Source organism: Bombyx mandarina, chromosome 08 (assembly GCF_030267445.1).
Source record: "Bombyx mandarina strain Sakado chromosome 08, ASM3026744v2".
In the NCBI taxonomy this organism is placed as follows: domain Eukaryota; kingdom Metazoa; phylum Arthropoda; class Insecta; order Lepidoptera; family Bombycidae; genus Bombyx; species Bombyx mandarina.
Window position 1 is genome coordinate 9,039,541 of NC_143215.1, and position 17,701 is coordinate 9,057,241.

A 17,701-nucleotide genomic window follows, 5' to 3' on the forward strand; every position below is an offset into this window, starting at 1 on the left:
GCTAGTAGGATTAATCTAGAGGAGTTATTGTTATTCGAAATTTTATACAATTGTACGTTCATACTATCTTTTAACAGTAAATTGTTTGTAATATAGGGAAATTAAATAGCTTACAGAGAATTACAGCTTTTTATTTAAAAAAACTGTTTTCTCTCTGTATGAAAAGATCTTATCGATTAGAATGCTGAACACAATCAAACGCTCTTTAATATTTCATAAGTACTACCGGGAATTTCAGCGATTCTAAACGATAAGATTTTTTCATAAAGGGAGTTCAATTATAAAAAATATTAAAATTACTAAAAAGCCACCTGGTGGGGGGTAGGGAGACTAATAATCGACCGCAGCGACGCCTGCTGACGTGGGCTCGAACTAAAGCAAAAGTAAAAATGAGAGTTGCGCATCTATCTCAAATATATTAAGTGTATAATCTATGGTACTACCTCGAATATATTAAGTGTATAATCTATGGGTACTACATATTAAGTGTATAATCTATGGGTAGTTACTCAAAAGGAGACAGAAAAAAAAGGGCGGGAACGTCAAACTAAATAGGCGCTTTTTTCAAGTTAATTTTAATTTATTTGGTTTTAGCCCTTTTTTACGACATTGTTTCCTAATTTTTCACTGTGTTTGAGTTTAAAATTATATTTCATAAGTGTGTTCCGTAATAATGGACGATGACGACGGGGGTGAGGGCTTCAGCTCCGCCCCTGTGTCCGCTCCCATAATAATGGGAAAAAGAAGAATGAAGTCATCTGAATACGACGAAAGCCGCAAAATAAAAATGACTTTCATTAAAAATAAGCGCGGTCTTTTTAAAGACCACCATGCTCTTTACGAAGACCTTACAAAAAAAGAATACCCAGTGCTTCTTCAATCAAGCATCTCACAACCAAATAACAGAGTCCCAATGGACCTGTTAAAAATAAATAAAGCATTAAAAAATATTCAAGGGGTCCAGTATGTCAAAGCTGCCGGGAACTTTTTTGCTAAAATTTACTTTGGCTGTGCTCGGGATGCCAACGCTTTTTTATTAAATGTAAGTTTTATGGAGTTAAACAATTGGACAGCAAAAATACCTTACGATAGCATTGAGAGTCAAGGAATTATTCGAGCTCCTGTGGAATTGAACGAAGAATCTCTTTTAGTAAATTTAAAAGCTTCATGCACAATACTCGGAGTAAAAAGATTTTTCAAAAAACAAGAGAATGGAAGTGACAAGCCACTGCAAACTGTGCTGGTTACATTTTTGGCGTCTAGCCATCCTGATCACGTCACATACGAGCATATTTGGATGCCTGTTTCGGATTATATTAGACCTGTGTTACAGTGCTTCAAATGCTACAAATTCGGACATGGAAGTGGTGCCTGTAAAGCCACTCAAGTTTGCTCTATTTGTTCAGGCAATCATTTTTATAAGGAGTGCAGCACTCCCAACATCTTCAAGTGCTCCAACTGCAGTGGGCCACATTCTGCAGTTTCTTACTCTTGCTCAGTAAAGGCAGCCAAGGTTGCTGAAGTAAAAAATAAGATCATCGGCAAGCAAACATCATATGCAGCCATACTAAAGACTCCTGTTATTAAGAACCCCGTGACCTCTTCTGACATACCTATATCTGCGAAGACCCCTCAAGGTAGGGCTTTAATTTCAGACATTATCAATTCAGAAATTGTCATCAGAACCATTACAAAAACTTTAATAGAATTGTTAAAGAAAAAGGATTCTAAATCCCCTTCTGGACCTATATCTACTCAATTAATTAAAGAAATGCTAGTAACAAATTTTACATCATAAATTATGGATAGTTCTACTCAATCTTATATGCATAATTCTGTTGGTCAGTTTAATATCATTCATTGGAACTCTAGAAGTTTATTTCCTAAATTAGATCAACTTAAAGATTTCCTCAGTAAACTGGACAAGTGTGTTGATATGATTTTATTCAATGAAACCTGGTTAACTTCACATAAAATCATCAAATTACCTGGATTTAATGTTATAAGAAGAGATTCCAACCAACCACATGGTGGGGTTGCTATTGCATTACGCTCTAAGTATAAATTTAAAATAATAGACACAATTTCTCAATATCATTTTCAAAATATTTTAATTACAGTTTACATTAATAATTTTTCTTTTGACATTCTATGTGTTTACATTCCTCCACCACCAAATGGTAAGTTCACTATTAATTTATTGAAAGATTCATGTTCTAAATTTGTTTCAAATAATTATTTAATAATTGGTGACTTCAATGCACATCATGCTTCCTGGAGTTCAAGAGTCAATGATAGAAGAGGTAAAGCCCTTCATGATTATGTGGAAAGTTCTGAGTTGGTTTGTTTAAATGATGACACAATCACGACCTTTGCTCCATTTGGTCAACAAGGTAATGTATTGGATCTAGTATTCGCATCCCCTGCTCTTAGCTCTAGTTGCACAGTTTCTGTCCTTGATGATTTGCTCAGTAGTAATCATTTCCCTCTATTTATTGAAGTCTTTAACGATGCTTTTATTTCTTCCTTTGGCCCGACCACCTTTTCAATAAATCAAGTTGATACACTAGATAATACCTCCTTAGCTAACATAAATTTTAATAAGATTGACTGGTCAAAATTTAATAAGTTATGTGAAAGTGAGTTTTCAAGTTTTAGCTTCGCTGATAACTCTCTTGAAAATTATAATAAGTTTTTGAGTATTTTACATGACATATTAATGACTTTTGACAAAAAGTGTTACTCGCACAAAAAACGGATTTATTCCAAAGCTGTTCCTTGGTGGAATGCTGATTGTGACCGCGTAGTTTTACAAGCCAAAGTTGCTTTATTATCGTACAAGCATTATCCAAATATGGAAAACTATATTATTTTTAAAAAGCTGGACGCTTTGAAGAAAAGAACTTTATATGAAATAAAACGTTCAAGCTGGATGAATCTTTGTTCATCATTCAATCGAATGACTTCGAGTAAAATTATTTGGGATCACATTCGTAGATTTAAGCACGCTAAACTCAATAATATTTCTACGTCTTCAAGTTTTTTTCAAAATTCCGCTAATGCATCTTTGTTTTTGGATTCGATAGCTGGTTCTGAGAATGAAATTTCCGAATCTAAGTTACAAGATTTTTTTAACAGCCACGGAAAACCGGAGGCTCAATGGCTGGTAGACCCATTCTCTATGGGCGAATTTGCGACTGCGTTAGAAAATAAAAAGGAAACCTCCCCTGGTCCTGATTTCATCCCTTATAAAGTAATCAAAAATCTTCCCCAGTATGCCAAGGAAATTTTATGTAAAATATTTAATGATCTTTGGCAAAACAACTGTATTCCTCCGATTTGGAAAACTCAACATGTAGTACCGATTTTAAAGCTTTACAAGGATCCCAACTGTATCAATTCTCACAGACCCATTTCTTTAACTTCTTGTTTTTCGAAAATTTTCGAAACTATGTTAAAAAACAGGTTAGAGTGGTTTACTGAAAATAACAACTTAATACCAAGTACTCAATACGGATTTCGTAAAGGTAAAAGTACAATAGATAACTTAAGCTGTTTGATTGGCGATATTAAAAATAACTTCCATAATAATCAATTTACATTAGCGGTATTTTTGGATATTAAAGGGGCTTTTGATAATATAGATCATTCCTACCTTATTGAAAGTCTACATTCTTTAGGCTTTCCAGGACATGTTCTGTTCTGGCTGTACAATTTCCTGAACAAGCGGTCTATGTTTTTGAAAATTAAATCTAGTTTATTTGGTCCTAAAATTTCTACAAAAGGTACTCCTCAAGGTTGCGTTTTATCACCTCTCATATTCATACTTAGTTTAGTATGTTTCATAAAGAAAATTCCAAATTCTGTTAAACATTTATTCTTTGCTGACGATCTTGTTCTCTATGTAAACTGTAATGATATTAAAAGTGGTGAATCGGTTATGAATAGTTGTTTGCGTAATATTTACGATTTACTTACAAATTCCCTAAAACTTGAGGTCAATATTTCCAAAAGTTCTGCAATTTTATTTTCCCAAAATGGATTGCATTACCCTAAAGTTTTATACAATTATGATATTATTCCTGCTCAATCTTTCGTAAAATATGTTGGTCTTTCTCTAGATTTTGATCTTTCGTGGAAAACTCATATTGATGTTATTTGTAAAAGAGCTGAATTAGGTTTGAATATATTAAAATCGCTAACTGGAATAAAATGGGGAGCTGATCCCAAAGTTTTAAAAACGATTTACGTTGCAACAATCCGAAGCCATTTCGATTATGGCTGTATGTTCTTTTCGGACGCAAATTTTTCTATTCTTAAGAAATTAGATATTGTGCAAAATAGAGCATTACGAATAATTACTGGTGCTATGATGTCGTCTCCAATTAATTCCTTGGAAGTTGAGGCTGGTATTGTTCCTTTATTCATACGAAGAAGTTTTATATTAGATAATTATTGCCTTAAGCTTATTAGCCGTGATAATCAAGTAACTTACAGGTATTTGAAGTATGCAAATATTCCAAATTATAATTTAATTCCGCTTCCTAATTCTTCATCCATATCCAGTGCCTTAACGTACTTGAATTTTGAATTTCAGGATGTGGTATTTTGGTCTACTCTATTGCCTTGTTTCGAATATAACTTTCATGACATGTTGAGAGATGTGGCTGTTGATCTAATCAAGTTTAAATCTAAAAATGATTTTCTGGAGTTCCTTGAAGATAGGACTGATTTTGTTAAAGTGTATACAGATGGCTCTAAAACTAAAGATAGAACTAGTTTTGCATATTTTGATTCGTCCATGAACATAGGATCAGTTTATAAATGTAGCAATTTTTTCTCTGTTTTTTCGGCTGAAGTACTAGGTATTATATATGCTTTAGAGCACATTCGAGTAAATTACTCTGCAGGGGACAAAATTCTAATTCTATCTGATTCAATGAGCGCCTTGCAAGCTCTTAAAAATAAATGTATTAGTGCATCTGTAAATTATTTAATTTATAAGTTAAGAAGTTGTTTGAGTTCTTTGTATTTCAGAAATATATTTATTGAATTTTGCTGGGTGCCAGGTCACTGTGGTATTGTGGGTAATGAATTTGTTGATAAATTAGCCAAATCTACAAAAGATATAAATCTTTCCGATTTTAAAGTTCCGTACTCAGATTTAGTTTATTCAATTAAACAAAATATGATGAAACGTTGGTATAATTACTTGTCTAAGTCCAGAGAAACGAAAGGTAAATGGTTAGCTGAAATAGTCCCAGTACCTAGTACTAAATCTTGGTTTGATAGTTTTAGATTCTTCCCGGGAAGAGCCTTTATATCGATTATTTGTAGATTACGTATAGGCCACGGCCATTTTCCTGCGCATCTTTTTAGATTAAAGTTAAGTGAATCAACTGCATGTACTTATTGTAACTCTGGCATGTGTGATCTAGATCATATTTTTTTTAATTGTCCTGAATTCAATCAACAGAGATTATTGTTTAATGCATTATGTAAAGACACAGGCTTAAAATCTATTCCTAATTCCATTCAAGGTATTTTAAAGCTTCCACAACTATTCTCAATAGTGTATAATTTTGTACTTCACACTATAGAACGACTATGAATGTATCATAGGTCTCCTGCTTATGTGCAAGTTTAATTATTTTTTATAACGACTCATGTTCTTTTTTTGTTGTTTGTTGAAAGAAAACTTGTAATTTTTTATTTTTTTTATAGTAAGTTCTTGCAATTCATTTTGTCATTAATTTGTTGTTTTCAATGATTTGTAATTGTTTCTTGGTTTGGTTTGTTTCTTTTATTTGTGTTTTTATTGTAAGTTCTAGTTCATGTACCATTTTTTTGTAAAATTAGTTTAAGCTGATGGCCGTGTTGCCAATGCTTTCAATAAATTAAAAAAAAAAAAAAAAATCAAAAGGAGACAAAAGTGGGTACGGACGGTACGATTACTTATTGCGTTAATATTTTATTTACTACTATACAGGTGTGGAAAAACAAACATTAACCACCTTATCCAAATACGAAATACATATATATTAATAAAATAAATATATTAAATATTTTATTTCAGCATTCTTAATTATTTTGAAGTCGAAAATTTCATTCGTAGAAAAAAATATGGGCAAGACATCCAAAGATAAGCGAGATATATATTACAGGCTTGCTAAAGAAGAAGGTTGGCGTGCACGTAGCGCATTTAAACTTTTGCAAATTAACGAGGAATACAACATATTTCATGGTGTACTGCGTGCAGTGGATCTTTGCGCAGCACCAGGCAGTTGGAGTCAAGTTTTAACCAAGAATCTTCGACAAAATGCTGTAAATACTGAGGATGTTAAAATAGTTGCTGTTGATCTTCAGGCGATGGCAGCATTACCGGGAGTGAAACAAATTCAAGGGGATATTACCAAACAAGAAACAGCAAATGCTATAATAGAAGAGTTCCAAGGCCTCAAAGCAGATTTGGTTGTATGTGATGGTGCACCAGATGTAACAGGCTTACATGATATTGATGAATATGTCCAATCTCAGTTATTACTCGCTGCATTGAACATAACAACCCATGTTCTTAAGAATGGAGGTACATTTGTGGCCAAAATATTCAGAGGAAAAGATGTTTCCCTGCTGTACTCACAATTAAAACAGTTTTTTAAACTTGTGACAGTATCCAAACCTAGGAGTTCAAGAAATTCGAGCATTGAAGCCTTTGTAATTTGCGAGAAATACAATCCCCCAGAAGATTATGTGCCGAATATGGTCAATCCACTGTTAGATCATAAATACTTTGATTTGAATTCTGATTTTAATAGTTTTACTGGAATAAATAGATTTATAGTGCCATTCAATGCTTGTGGAGATCTTAGTGCCTATGACTCGGATACATCATATTCTCTACTGCTTGAAGGGCAAACATCTTATGAGTATAAAAATCCAATACAAAGTCCTATCAATCCACCCTACAAAGATGTTTTGGAGAAAACAAAAAAATTAAAAATAAATCACGTTCCTAAATAAATAAAATATGTCTTATAAAATTTCCTTTTTTTAAATCTTGTTATCAGTCCCCTCATATTTGTCTTTAATTAAATATTTGTTTTACTATTGGAATTAGACCAGCATCATATGATAAGACACATATGGCTACTACTCTTTTAGCATCATATGCAGAACAATAGACATTGTGTCAATGGTAGTAAGTGCAGGGAAGAGCTTTATAAAATGTCAGTCAGTCAAATGGCCAACCCCCAAAATCATCAACCGGATAGCCCCTATGTAGATATATGATATCTTAATCCTCAACATTATTGGCACTCTGTTAAAGAAAATGGTTAACAGACCATTTGAGATAATGCAGTGCTGTAACTTCAACAGACTCTAGAGAGACGGTTGATATTGTTGATAACCTTAATAATAAATTCGAGTCGTCGTGGCCTAAAGGATAAGACGTCCGGTGCATTCGTATCGAGCGATGCACTGGTGTTCGAATCTCTCTGGCGGGTACCAATTTTTCTAATGAAATACTTACTCAACTAATGTTCACGATTGACTTCCACGGTGAAGGAATAACATCGTGCAATAAAAATGAAACCCGCAAAATTATAATTTGCGTAATTACTGGTGGTAGGACCTCTTGTGAGTCCGCACGGGTAGGTACCACCGCCCCGCCTATTTCTGCCGTGAAGCAGTAATGCGTTTCGGTTTGAAGGGTGGGGCAGCCGTTGTGACTATACTGAGACCTTAGAACTATATTTCAAGGTGAGTGGCGCATTTACGTTGTAGATGTTTATGGGCTCCAGTAACAACTTAACACCAGGTGGGCTGTGAGCTCGTCCACACATCTGGTATCAAAAATTTTCAAAAGCCTCACTTCAGTGATAAATTGGAAATAAGAATGTACTGGTGGTAAGACGTCCTGTGAGTCCACACGGGTAGGTACTACCACCCTGTATATTTCTGCCGTGAAGCAGAAATGCGTTTTGGTTTGAAGGGCGGGGCAGTCGTTGTACTGTTAAAAGTGCGGCCTTACAACTAATGTCTCAAGGTGGGTGGCGGCATTTACGTTGTAAATGTCTATGGACTCTGGTAACCACTTAACATCAGGTGAACCGTGAGCTCGTCGACCCATAAAGCAATAAAAATAAACTATTAAACTCTTCTGAAATTCCACAGACTTGTGGAAAACATTAACTAAAAATTGTCAAATGGGGATTTGACAACTTCTAAACATCATTATGTTTTAGCAAAATTTTAAGTTTTATATTTTTATATTTGGGCTATGCAAAACTAAATTATTCTTGGTAAAATTTAAGTATCCGTGAAATCGTTAAATTTCAAAATGTGTAGTGTACAAAAATTTCTCAATAAAAAGGTAATTTTTTTAAAATGTACATAATGGAAATTAGATTAAATATCTTGTTTAAATTTGCCTTTGCAGTGCTGCCTTTGCATTTGCAATTGCTTAGCAACCTGTGAGCATGAACTCTAAGAGGATGACGAAATGCATTAAATTGTTTGGCCATAGGTTTTATTTGGAACTTCAGGACGGGTACCGGCGACGGCGAGCCTGCGGCGCGCATTGTGCGGTACCGTAGGTTTCGTGGAGTCGGCGTGGTGGAGTTCAATGGGGTTTAGTCGGTAGTCGGTTTTGCGGGGCGGGTCCTGCGTGGTAGACGCCGCGCAGCGCCTCGCGCGCCTTTCTCAGGACGTAGTCTCCCGGTAGGAATTGGAAGAAGAGGAGGACTTTGGTCTTCCTCTTCTCCCTCTTCTTCTCTGGAGGCGCCGGAGTCCGACATAGCCCGGTCTATTATCTCTCGACCGGGTATCCGTAAATGGATTCCCAAGAAAAAAAAGGTTTTATTTGGAACTACGAAGAAATCACTAAAATAACCGAGCCCAAAGACATCATTCACATTATGAATAACGCTGTCCACCCAGAGACATGAGGCCGAAGCATCAATTGTATTATACAACGGCCGTCCCATTTTAAAAGAGAGAAATGGGTAGAATAGTGGTACAAATCTGTGCAAACTTACAATCTTAGTTGAAGATTGTAGTGCGCTGGTATAAAATTCAGAGAACTTCGTCTATTCTCCGACGAAACCCTTAGCCATCCGCAGAAAGAGATGAGATGGTGCTATTTTAGGCTATTATATCTTCATCATCGATAGATTGAATTGTTTCATTTCAGACAATTTATGGACCACGAAAAGAACCGGTTTGGGTATATTTGGAGAAGGAAATGAAACAAAATATTAACAAAAAACCGTACAATGAAAAAGTAGGAGCTTGGTTAAAATTTTTAAGAGATCTCCATTATTATTTTTACCGTGAAAGTTAGTAACCACTTTAAAAAAATATAATATTGAGATACTAGTTGTGCCCTAAAGATTATAATACCCTGTGTACTCATATCGAGCAAGGACTCAGCCTGGACGGTGTTCGAACAACGCTGGCTAATATGAATTTTTGTATTGAAATACGTATTAATGTATTTTAGCGAATTATTTCCACGACGAAGGGAAGGGAGTAGCATCGTCTAATAAAATTGAAAACTGCAAAAATTTTAGTTTACGTAATTACACGTCCTATGGCGTCTTCTTCTTTCTTTCTTATTACCATATGTTAGGTTATTCTGTTAGGTACTCTCTGTAGGGCTCGAATTAAATTCGCATCGCATCATCTGCATCGGTCTTGCCCGATCTATTTACGTTCACTAAGTACCTAATCTAATTAAATACTCTTGCGTCTTTTAATATTTTGAACGCATACAAGTCAACTAATCCATGGTATTTGTAAAATTTTTGTAGGCAGCATTGCTATCGATTTAATCAGATTTATCTGATTAATATAAAGTAATATCTAAGTATTTTTATGCAATATGTTACAAATAGACCATTTCAGGTAAAAGAAAATTAAGACAGCTCAATAAAGAAGTCGGACCCTCGTGGTATTTTGAACTCTCGACCGACCAGCGGATAGTTTTGGATGAACTTAAAGTTAATATACACCAGGATCTGCTAGAAGATCTGCCAAATCGAACAAGAAAATCTCTAGCAGACCTTGGATTAACATTGAAAATTCCAAAAAACGTTCTAATGCAAGCTATGAAAGATTCAGTTGAAGATACCGGAGTTTTCATTTGGAATTTATACAAAGCTATTTACAAAACGTTTCCAAGTGAAGGACGAGCGAGTATGCGACTTGTTTTTTTTAAAAGATTATTAGCTAATGTTTAAAGGCTAGTAGTACCTACGTCTAAGCAAGTCATATCATAATCTTAAGGGCGCTGTCATGTCATTATTAATGTCGGCCGCAGACCCGCTTTTAAACTAATGCACTCGAAAATGTCACGTATACTACAATAGTATACAAAAAAAAGATTATTGAAACCAACTCAACGTAAAATAACAAGTAGATACCCCCATGTGAGCAGTTGGTGTATTTTAATAAAACCAATTCTAGTGTTAGTGCGTAACGTAGTTTGCAAATCAAATAGTTTTATAGGAGTATAATCTTCGATCAATATTTGATCGAAGAGTAGGTATAATGCTGCTGTTAAAAACAAATATTCGTATTCGTATGGTTCTATTACTTTATGTACCTACCTACCAAATGTAAATTTCAGGCTATGATATGAATGCAATGATTCTGATGTCCAGTATGGTTTTCATCGATTTAGAAGAATGCATACAAAAACTAGAAAAACTAACTGACATAAAAAATATACCTCCAGTTAAAAGTAAAAAAAGTAAGCACAGCTATGATTTTTTGGCAATACCTAAATAATTGGCAATTGGTCTTGCCCGTAATCTGGTTCGAACAGGATTCCTTTTAAATTCTTTTATTACTTGTACTCACTACTTATTCGCACTGCTAAGCTGCTCAATGGATATTATATATTCAGAAATTCTTTTAAATTTGATGTTTTTTACAATTTGATTTCATTCATACAGCTACTTGTTTAATTTTCCACAGAACAACCTAGAAACTTTCAGCCTGATGTACGTTACGGTGAATATTTACAGCGGTGCTACGTGCCGTTTTACAGTAATCATGGTTCTGGCCAAAAAAAGATGAAGAAACCACCGCCATTAGGTTATAAGTTTCGATTAAGAAGCCAGGAGGTATATAAAAGGCTTAATTTGTTTTTTTAAGCAATCAAATCGCTCGATACCAAGCGGTGCGACAATGGCTTTAGTCAAATCCCATACATTTCCCAACAGTTTTTCGAAGTAAATAATAATATATACTTGACCCGTTCTTAGGAAGTGCTTCCAGGGATAAAATCGTTTATTACGTAATATCAAAGTCATCGTAGCCTAAAGGATAAGACGTCCGGTGTATTCGTATCTTGCGATGCACCGGTGTTCGGATCCCACAGGCGGGTATCAAATTTTCTAATGAAATACGTACTTAAGAAAAGTTCACGATTGACTTCCACGATGAAGGAACAGCATCGTGTAGTAAAAATCAAACCCGCAAAATTATAATATGTGTAATTAGGTACTGGTGGTAGGACCTCTTGTGAATAATTACCACCACTCTCCTATTTCTGCCGTAAAAAAGTTATGCGTTTTGGTTTGAAGGGTGGGGTAGCCGTTGTAACCATACTGAGGCCTTAGAACTTATATCTGAAGGTGGGTGGCGCATTTACGTTGTAGATGTCTACGGGCTCCGGTAACCACCAAATATCGTGTGGGCTGTGAGCTCGTCCAACCATCTATGTAATAAAAAAAAATCGGCAGAAATTTCATTTTCTTCCTAGATATAACGAAAACTAATTTTACAATTTATTTTCGCTTATTTTATTGTCCTTACACTTGAATATAATTTCTGATGTTTCGAATACTTTAGGTACACTTTTTCTAGACATGTACGTACGACGCTCAGATTATACCGTAAGGTAATTTTAATTACATAACGTGTTTTGTAATTTTATTTATTTACTTATTTGTTTCCCGATTTTTATGTATGTATATTATGTGAACTGTGAAATATTTGGTTTCATTGTAACAGTAAGGGACGACTTCATAAATTACAATAAATGTCTACCTCAATAAAATAAATAATAGTTCTATTTGAAGACTTTCTTGTTTGTATTTCTTTTTCAGAGTTATGAAACACTGTGCAGGAATAATGATTTCGTAAGTACTGACCACGGCACGGCACTCTAGTAATGTTTTTGTTTTATTTTTTTTATTGCTTAGATGTTTGGACGAGCTCACAGCCCACCTGGTGTTAAGTGGTTACTTGAGCCCATAGACATCTACAACCGTAAATGCGCCACCCACCTTGAGATATAAGTTCTAAGGTCTCAGTAGAGTTACAACGGCTGCCCCACCCTTCAAACCGAAACGCATTACTGCTTCACGACAGAAATAGGCAGGGTGGTGGTACCTACCCGCGCGGACTCACAAGAGGATATATAGGTAGATTCTGTTTATCTACCACCCCGCCTATTTCTGCCGTGAAGCAGTAGGTAATGCGTTTCGGTTTGAAGGGCGGGGCAGCCGTTGCAACTATACTGAGACCTTGGAACTTATATTTCAAGGTGGGTGGCGCATTTACGTTGTAGATGTCTATGGGCTCCAGTAACCACTTAACACCAGGTGGGTCGCGATTCCGATCCGATGGTAGGTTCTGCAAAGCATTGCTCTTGCTAGTGCGAGTAGTAGCAAGCTCAGAATGAGCCCCATGAGCTCATCTACCAGCCAGAGCATACCTACCTACTTGAATTCAGCCGAAATAGCCCTATAGGCGACCAGCGAATAGGTAGGGGGAAAAAAGAATAATGCAAAATATGCAAACTCTTTAAAAAAATTTAATAATTAAAAAATAATGCATAAGAAATTTCTCGACCTTACATATAAGTACATATACCTAGTTTCACTTCCATTTTTCAGTTGCTTAAACGTAAAGAACGAAACAAAAAAGAGAAACAAGCTGAGAGAATTTGCAAGTATAAATTTTGGGAGCCACCCAGTACTTTAAGTACGATTTATTTTCCTTGATTAAAATTTCACAAAAAAAATTTTTAATGTTTTACCTTAAAAACATTTCGAATGTTTTATTATTGGTGTTTGGATAGGTTTTCAATTTTACAACTGATCTGATTATGATTACCGAAATTCACAATCTGATTGCCCTCTCACATTGAGACATGTACGTAGTAGAAACATTAAATCTACAACATTCTACAACGGTTGTCGCACCCTTCAAATCGGAATGCATAACTGCTTACGTATATGTTTAGTGCTATTTTATACACGTAGGTATATACTTACAAAAAATATGATTAATATTAATATGAGTTTAAACGTTCATTACCGCCAGGAAACACTGACCCGAAAATGGCAGCATACGTAAATAAGTTGAAGATGATAAAACAGAAGGCAAAACCGAAACACAAAGCGCCTTACCCTAATTCACAGTTTGAAGTCGGCGGTGTGGCTTTTACCGGCGGATCTCCACATTATCTCTTGACGAGTAATATCTACAAATTTATTCTAGAACTTAAACATAACCAATTTATCCATATAATCGTATTATTTCTGTAAAAATTTACATCCGTAACTAAAACCTGAATCAAATAAACTAGAGCATGGCATTTAGGAACCAATATACCAACCTCTCTTTTATTTTAAGGCATTTCACTGTTACCAACTGGTTACATTCATATAAATGGAGGGATAGCGTTAGCCAACGGTGAATACGTTACGTGTATTCAAGGGTTCTGGAAATTTCCTAAAGAAGTTAAAGAGGAATGCGACGAGGCATGTAATTGCGCTGCAAAATGGTACTTTTAAATTTCAATCAACATTTCCTTTTTTTTAACTTAGGCTAATCAAAATGTCGAAGATGTTTAATTCAATACGTAATTTTAGGGAAGCCGATGTAATGTCCTATCTTGCTAAGACGAAATGTAAATGCGGTCATCTATATGATTTTTACCATGAAGAAAAATTGATTGAAAAATATTTTCATCCACCATCTAAGCATGGGCCTTTCTGGGTTGATCAAGCGACAATCTATCAGTTCGATAATTTAGAAGAATTCGTTAAGCAAACTGTAAATGAAGCAATGCTGTCTGGAGACCCCACGGTTAAAATTTTTTTTAGTATATTTAAATTTATATTGTAAGTCATTGCAAATCAAATCAAATCAAATCAAATCAAATCAAAAAAGTTTTATTAAACATAAATGAAAGTACATACTTGTTGAACGTCAAAAGAACTACCGCCAATTCACAAGAATTAGGCTCCGTCCTGAGAAGAATTGGCAAGAAACCTAGCGGGCAAGTCTTTTTTTTTGAAATATTAGATATTTTTTTTTAATATGAGATTTTTTTAAATATTCATTTTTACAATAAGTAATTATAACATAACAATTATTACAATATTGAAATGCCCGGAGCGAGGAACTGATTCCCACTTTGTGCAATCTTCTATTGCTATGTTGCTTTCAGACAAAAACTTTATTTTCACAGCCAAAACCGTCTCTGCCAACGATTTCTGCTTCCGGCTTAAGCACGAAGGACTTGTTAGCGGTAATTAGTAATAATAGTAATTTATTTATTATACAAATGGAACCCTAAAAATTAAGCGAATCTATTATTTTTCTATATTAATTAGTAACGTGAAAAAAACAGTGATACTTGAAATAAGTCAATGTTCAAATCCATCTGGGCTACTAGACTATAATTAGATTCTACTAGAGTTAGAGAAAATAGACATGTGTATGTATTGTCATAATCCAAGACTAAGTGACGTGATCTAGCCTGTCAATCCCATACCTGAGTGTACCTTTCTATAAGTGTTAACACTCGTATAATATTCATATCTTAATACTTTTCCAAGTAATGTGACGGTTATCAAAAGCTCTATATATTTTTCTAAAAGCTGCATTTTATGATTGCAAGTTTCAATACTCAATTTTAGGATGCGATTGTGGCATTTTGAGTAAGATCTTACTAATTTTCAGATGTATCAACTGCGGCTCGACCGTACACCTATAAATTCTTCCAATTACACGTGAAATCTTGTTCCTTTCTCTAGTTTTTTTCTTTAATTTCATAAATAGCACTGTCATCGTGTGAAATTCCCACAATACTTAACACAATTTTTTATATTTTGCGCGTTCCTAATCTCCATTCAAGTATTCTCCATTCGCAACGAATTTTGAATACACTGTTGATTTTTTTTTGTTTTCTTGTTATTTATTTAAGGATTATTCAACCACTCCAGTGTCTTGAGTTAAATTAGCAATAAAGAAATTATCAAACCTTATTAACGTAAAATCGATATAAAAATTAATTTATTCGTTTTCATGTTATTATATAAATAAAACGATTTCAGGCTTTATTAGCGGATTTGTCTGATACTCCGCTGCTCATACCTCATTTGCCACAGGCTAACCTTTTGAAGAATCTTCAAGAGTGGGTGCGATTACGGGTTAACGGGAAAATAAGCCCTCGGGAAAGCAGTTAGTGGATTATACAAATGAATAATTTCATTTTTTTAACTTTTGTATTTTCTGTACACGTAGGCAGATGGTGGTTTCATTATGTTTTCTGAGCGTTATGACTATGTCCTACTTTAAACGAGGTTTGCGATGATTACTCAGCGGTCGGCAGCGGCTTAACTGTGTCCCTGAAATTGCTGATATTCATGAGCGACGGTAACCAATCACTTTCAAGTGGGCTTGCGGTCCGCCTGCGTACAGCATAATTCTGAAATCTGTGTGCTTCACTGAGCAGACTGCGATCATATTTGTGCTATTCTCATTAGTGCCGCACAAAGGATTATAGCTGTTGCTTTCCAGCGTAATTATTCTTTTACTGTTTTCAGAACTGCTCAATCTACACTCGTTGCGCAGATGGTTAGATCTTAAGCATATGGATTTTAGGGCTCGAGCCTATATGATTCCGTTTAGTTTAAAAGAACTCAAACTGATGAACTGGTCACATCGTCATTTAATCCAAAAATTGGTAAACGTATTTCTAATAATTTAGTGTAAACTCTGATATCGGCAGGTTTTTCCTGCTTTCAATATTATATTAGGATAGGTTTCGATTTTACCTTTAGTATTTAACTAGCGACCCGCCCTCGCTTCGCTTCGGAAACATTAAAACACACATGAAACAAAAAAATAAAATAAAAAAATAATTAAAAAAAGTAGCCTATGTTCATCAGCGACAATGTCGGCTTCTAATGGAAAAATAATTTTTCAAATCGGTCCAGTAGTTTCGGAGCCTATTCGAAACAAACAAACAAACAAATCTTTCCTCTTTATAATATTAGTATAGACTTAAAGTAAATAATATGAATGCTTAAGAATTTGATCAGTCTCGTTGCATTAGAATAGCGACTGTCTCGCCCAACAGACAACCTGTCCTTGCTACGTGGCACCACTTTTACTAGTTGTATGGCGTCTTGTGCGCCCGCATGGGTAGACACAGCCACTCTGACCATATTTTATGCCGCGTAGTAGTGACGCGTTCTGGCTTAAAGAGCGGGTTTGCTTCGACCTCACATCTCAAAGTGGCTAGCGGCATTTAATGTCTGTCGGCTCCGGTAAGCACCTCACACTGGGTCGGCTAAGAGCTTGTTCATCCATCCAAGCAATAAAAAAGGTTTTTTTGCCTAAAAATCTTAACTACATTTTCTAATGACACTCGGTTTTTTTTAACTTGCCTGCCTAATTTGCTACAAAGCGAAATGTTATCACAAACATTTGTAACTGGTTTTCATTCATAAAAAGTATTTTAGGTACTTATTTTTATTTAATTTTAAATACAAATACCGCTTGGACTTTCGATAATTGTCTTCAACAATATCATATTGAGAGAATTGCCTCATAATTACGTTGATCTTTGCAGTTTGAAATATTACTGAATGACTTTGTAACAAGGAATAGACTAAGACAATTAGACCAAACTCGTCTATGGTGGTCCACAACTAAATACGATGTTTATCCAAGTAAAGCATTTCTGTTAGTATTGAGTTTATTTATACACACTATTTATGTTTAGATTCTCTGACATAAAATAACTGCTTGTTTTTGAGTGCTTCGATACAGTAGGTAACTTTAAAGCGAAGAGCATTATGTAAAAATCTTGAGTGCAATGCAAGAATTAAAATAGTATTTTGCACTCGCATTTATAAAATACTTTCTACAACTGCTAACAAGTTTACTTCTTAAATGAACAGCTTACTTAACGGTATTTTTTTCAGAGATATTTTCTTTACATACATGCCAGGAAGAATGAAAGACACTTTTCTAATAAATCCTTATAGTTCTGAACGGACACCAAAGTATGGCGCGAAGACCTGTCCACTATAGTAACAGGTACAAAATAGTGATTAACACAAATATACAAAATAGTAATTACCATCATCGTTCATTTTAACTTTGATCAATTATTAAAACTGCAAGTTATCTCCTTCCTAGTTCACAAGATTTTAAATGTATAGTTATATTGAAATATAAGCATTGACCATATTCACTATCTTTATGGATGTAAAAGATAAAATACGAAAGGTTTTTTTTTGAGATATAAAAATATTTTAAACAGCTAGAAAATAAAAATAAAAATTTATTTTTGAAACGTGAACTTTCTTTAAATTGCATCTCTGCATATTAAATTGAATTAAATTGGTCTATGACTTACATATACTCCTTCGTTTTTTAATTATAA

The 17,701-nt window shown here is 34.6% G+C and overlaps 4 protein-coding genes across 7 annotated transcripts; all 4 read left to right on the top strand.

Annotated features, from left to right (window-relative positions):
- The first annotated feature begins 526 nt into the window (after positions 1 to 526).
- Positions 527 to 1,798, top strand: LOC149502540 (uncharacterized). The gene has a single exon (XM_089729370.1). The coding sequence runs from the start codon at positions 674 to 676 to the stop codon at positions 1,796 to 1,798; it is 1,125 nt and encodes a 374-aa protein (XP_089585496.1). The 5' UTR covers positions 527 to 673.
- Positions 1,799 to 4,052: 2,254 nt separating this feature from the next.
- LOC149502541 (uncharacterized) lies at positions 4,053 to 5,916 on the top strand. Its single transcript, XM_089729185.1, has one exon. It carries the CDS (start codon positions 4,286 to 4,288, stop codon positions 5,609 to 5,611), a length of 1,326 nt encoding a protein of 441 aa, XP_089585311.1. The 5' UTR covers positions 4,053 to 4,285; the 3' UTR covers positions 5,612 to 5,916.
- Positions 5,916 to 7,040, top strand: LOC114248154 (tRNA methyltransferase 7-32). Of its 4 annotated transcripts, none has more exons than XM_089729186.1 (2): positions 5,916 to 5,989; positions 6,077 to 7,040. In XM_089729186.1, exon 2 carries the CDS (start codon positions 6,124 to 6,126, stop codon positions 7,018 to 7,020), a length of 897 nt encoding a protein of 298 aa, XP_089585312.1. In that variant the 5' UTR covers positions 5,916 to 5,989; positions 6,077 to 6,123; the 3' UTR covers positions 7,021 to 7,040. The 4 variants fall into 4 exon arrangements, with proteins under 4 accessions (XP_089585312.1, XP_089585313.1, XP_089585314.1 ...); XM_089729187.1 differs by having other exon boundaries at positions 5,921 to 5,936; XM_089729188.1 differs by having other exon boundaries at positions 5,923 to 5,945.
- A 1,301-nt stretch (positions 7,041 to 8,341) lies between these two features.
- Positions 8,342 to 17,406, top strand: LOC114248161 (uncharacterized). The gene is made up of 15 exons (XM_089728948.1): positions 8,342 to 8,374; positions 9,194 to 9,338; positions 9,907 to 10,197; positions 10,631 to 10,753; positions 10,981 to 11,129; positions 12,117 to 12,149; positions 12,909 to 12,996; positions 13,339 to 13,491; positions 13,651 to 13,801; positions 13,890 to 14,106; positions 14,492 to 14,551; positions 15,360 to 15,486; positions 15,852 to 15,991; positions 16,883 to 16,995; positions 17,238 to 17,406. Exons 1-15 carry the CDS (start codon positions 8,342 to 8,344, stop codon positions 17,344 to 17,346), a joined length of 1,932 nt encoding a protein of 643 aa, XP_089585074.1. The 3' UTR covers positions 17,347 to 17,406.
- Positions 17,407 to 17,701: the final 295 nt, after the last annotated feature.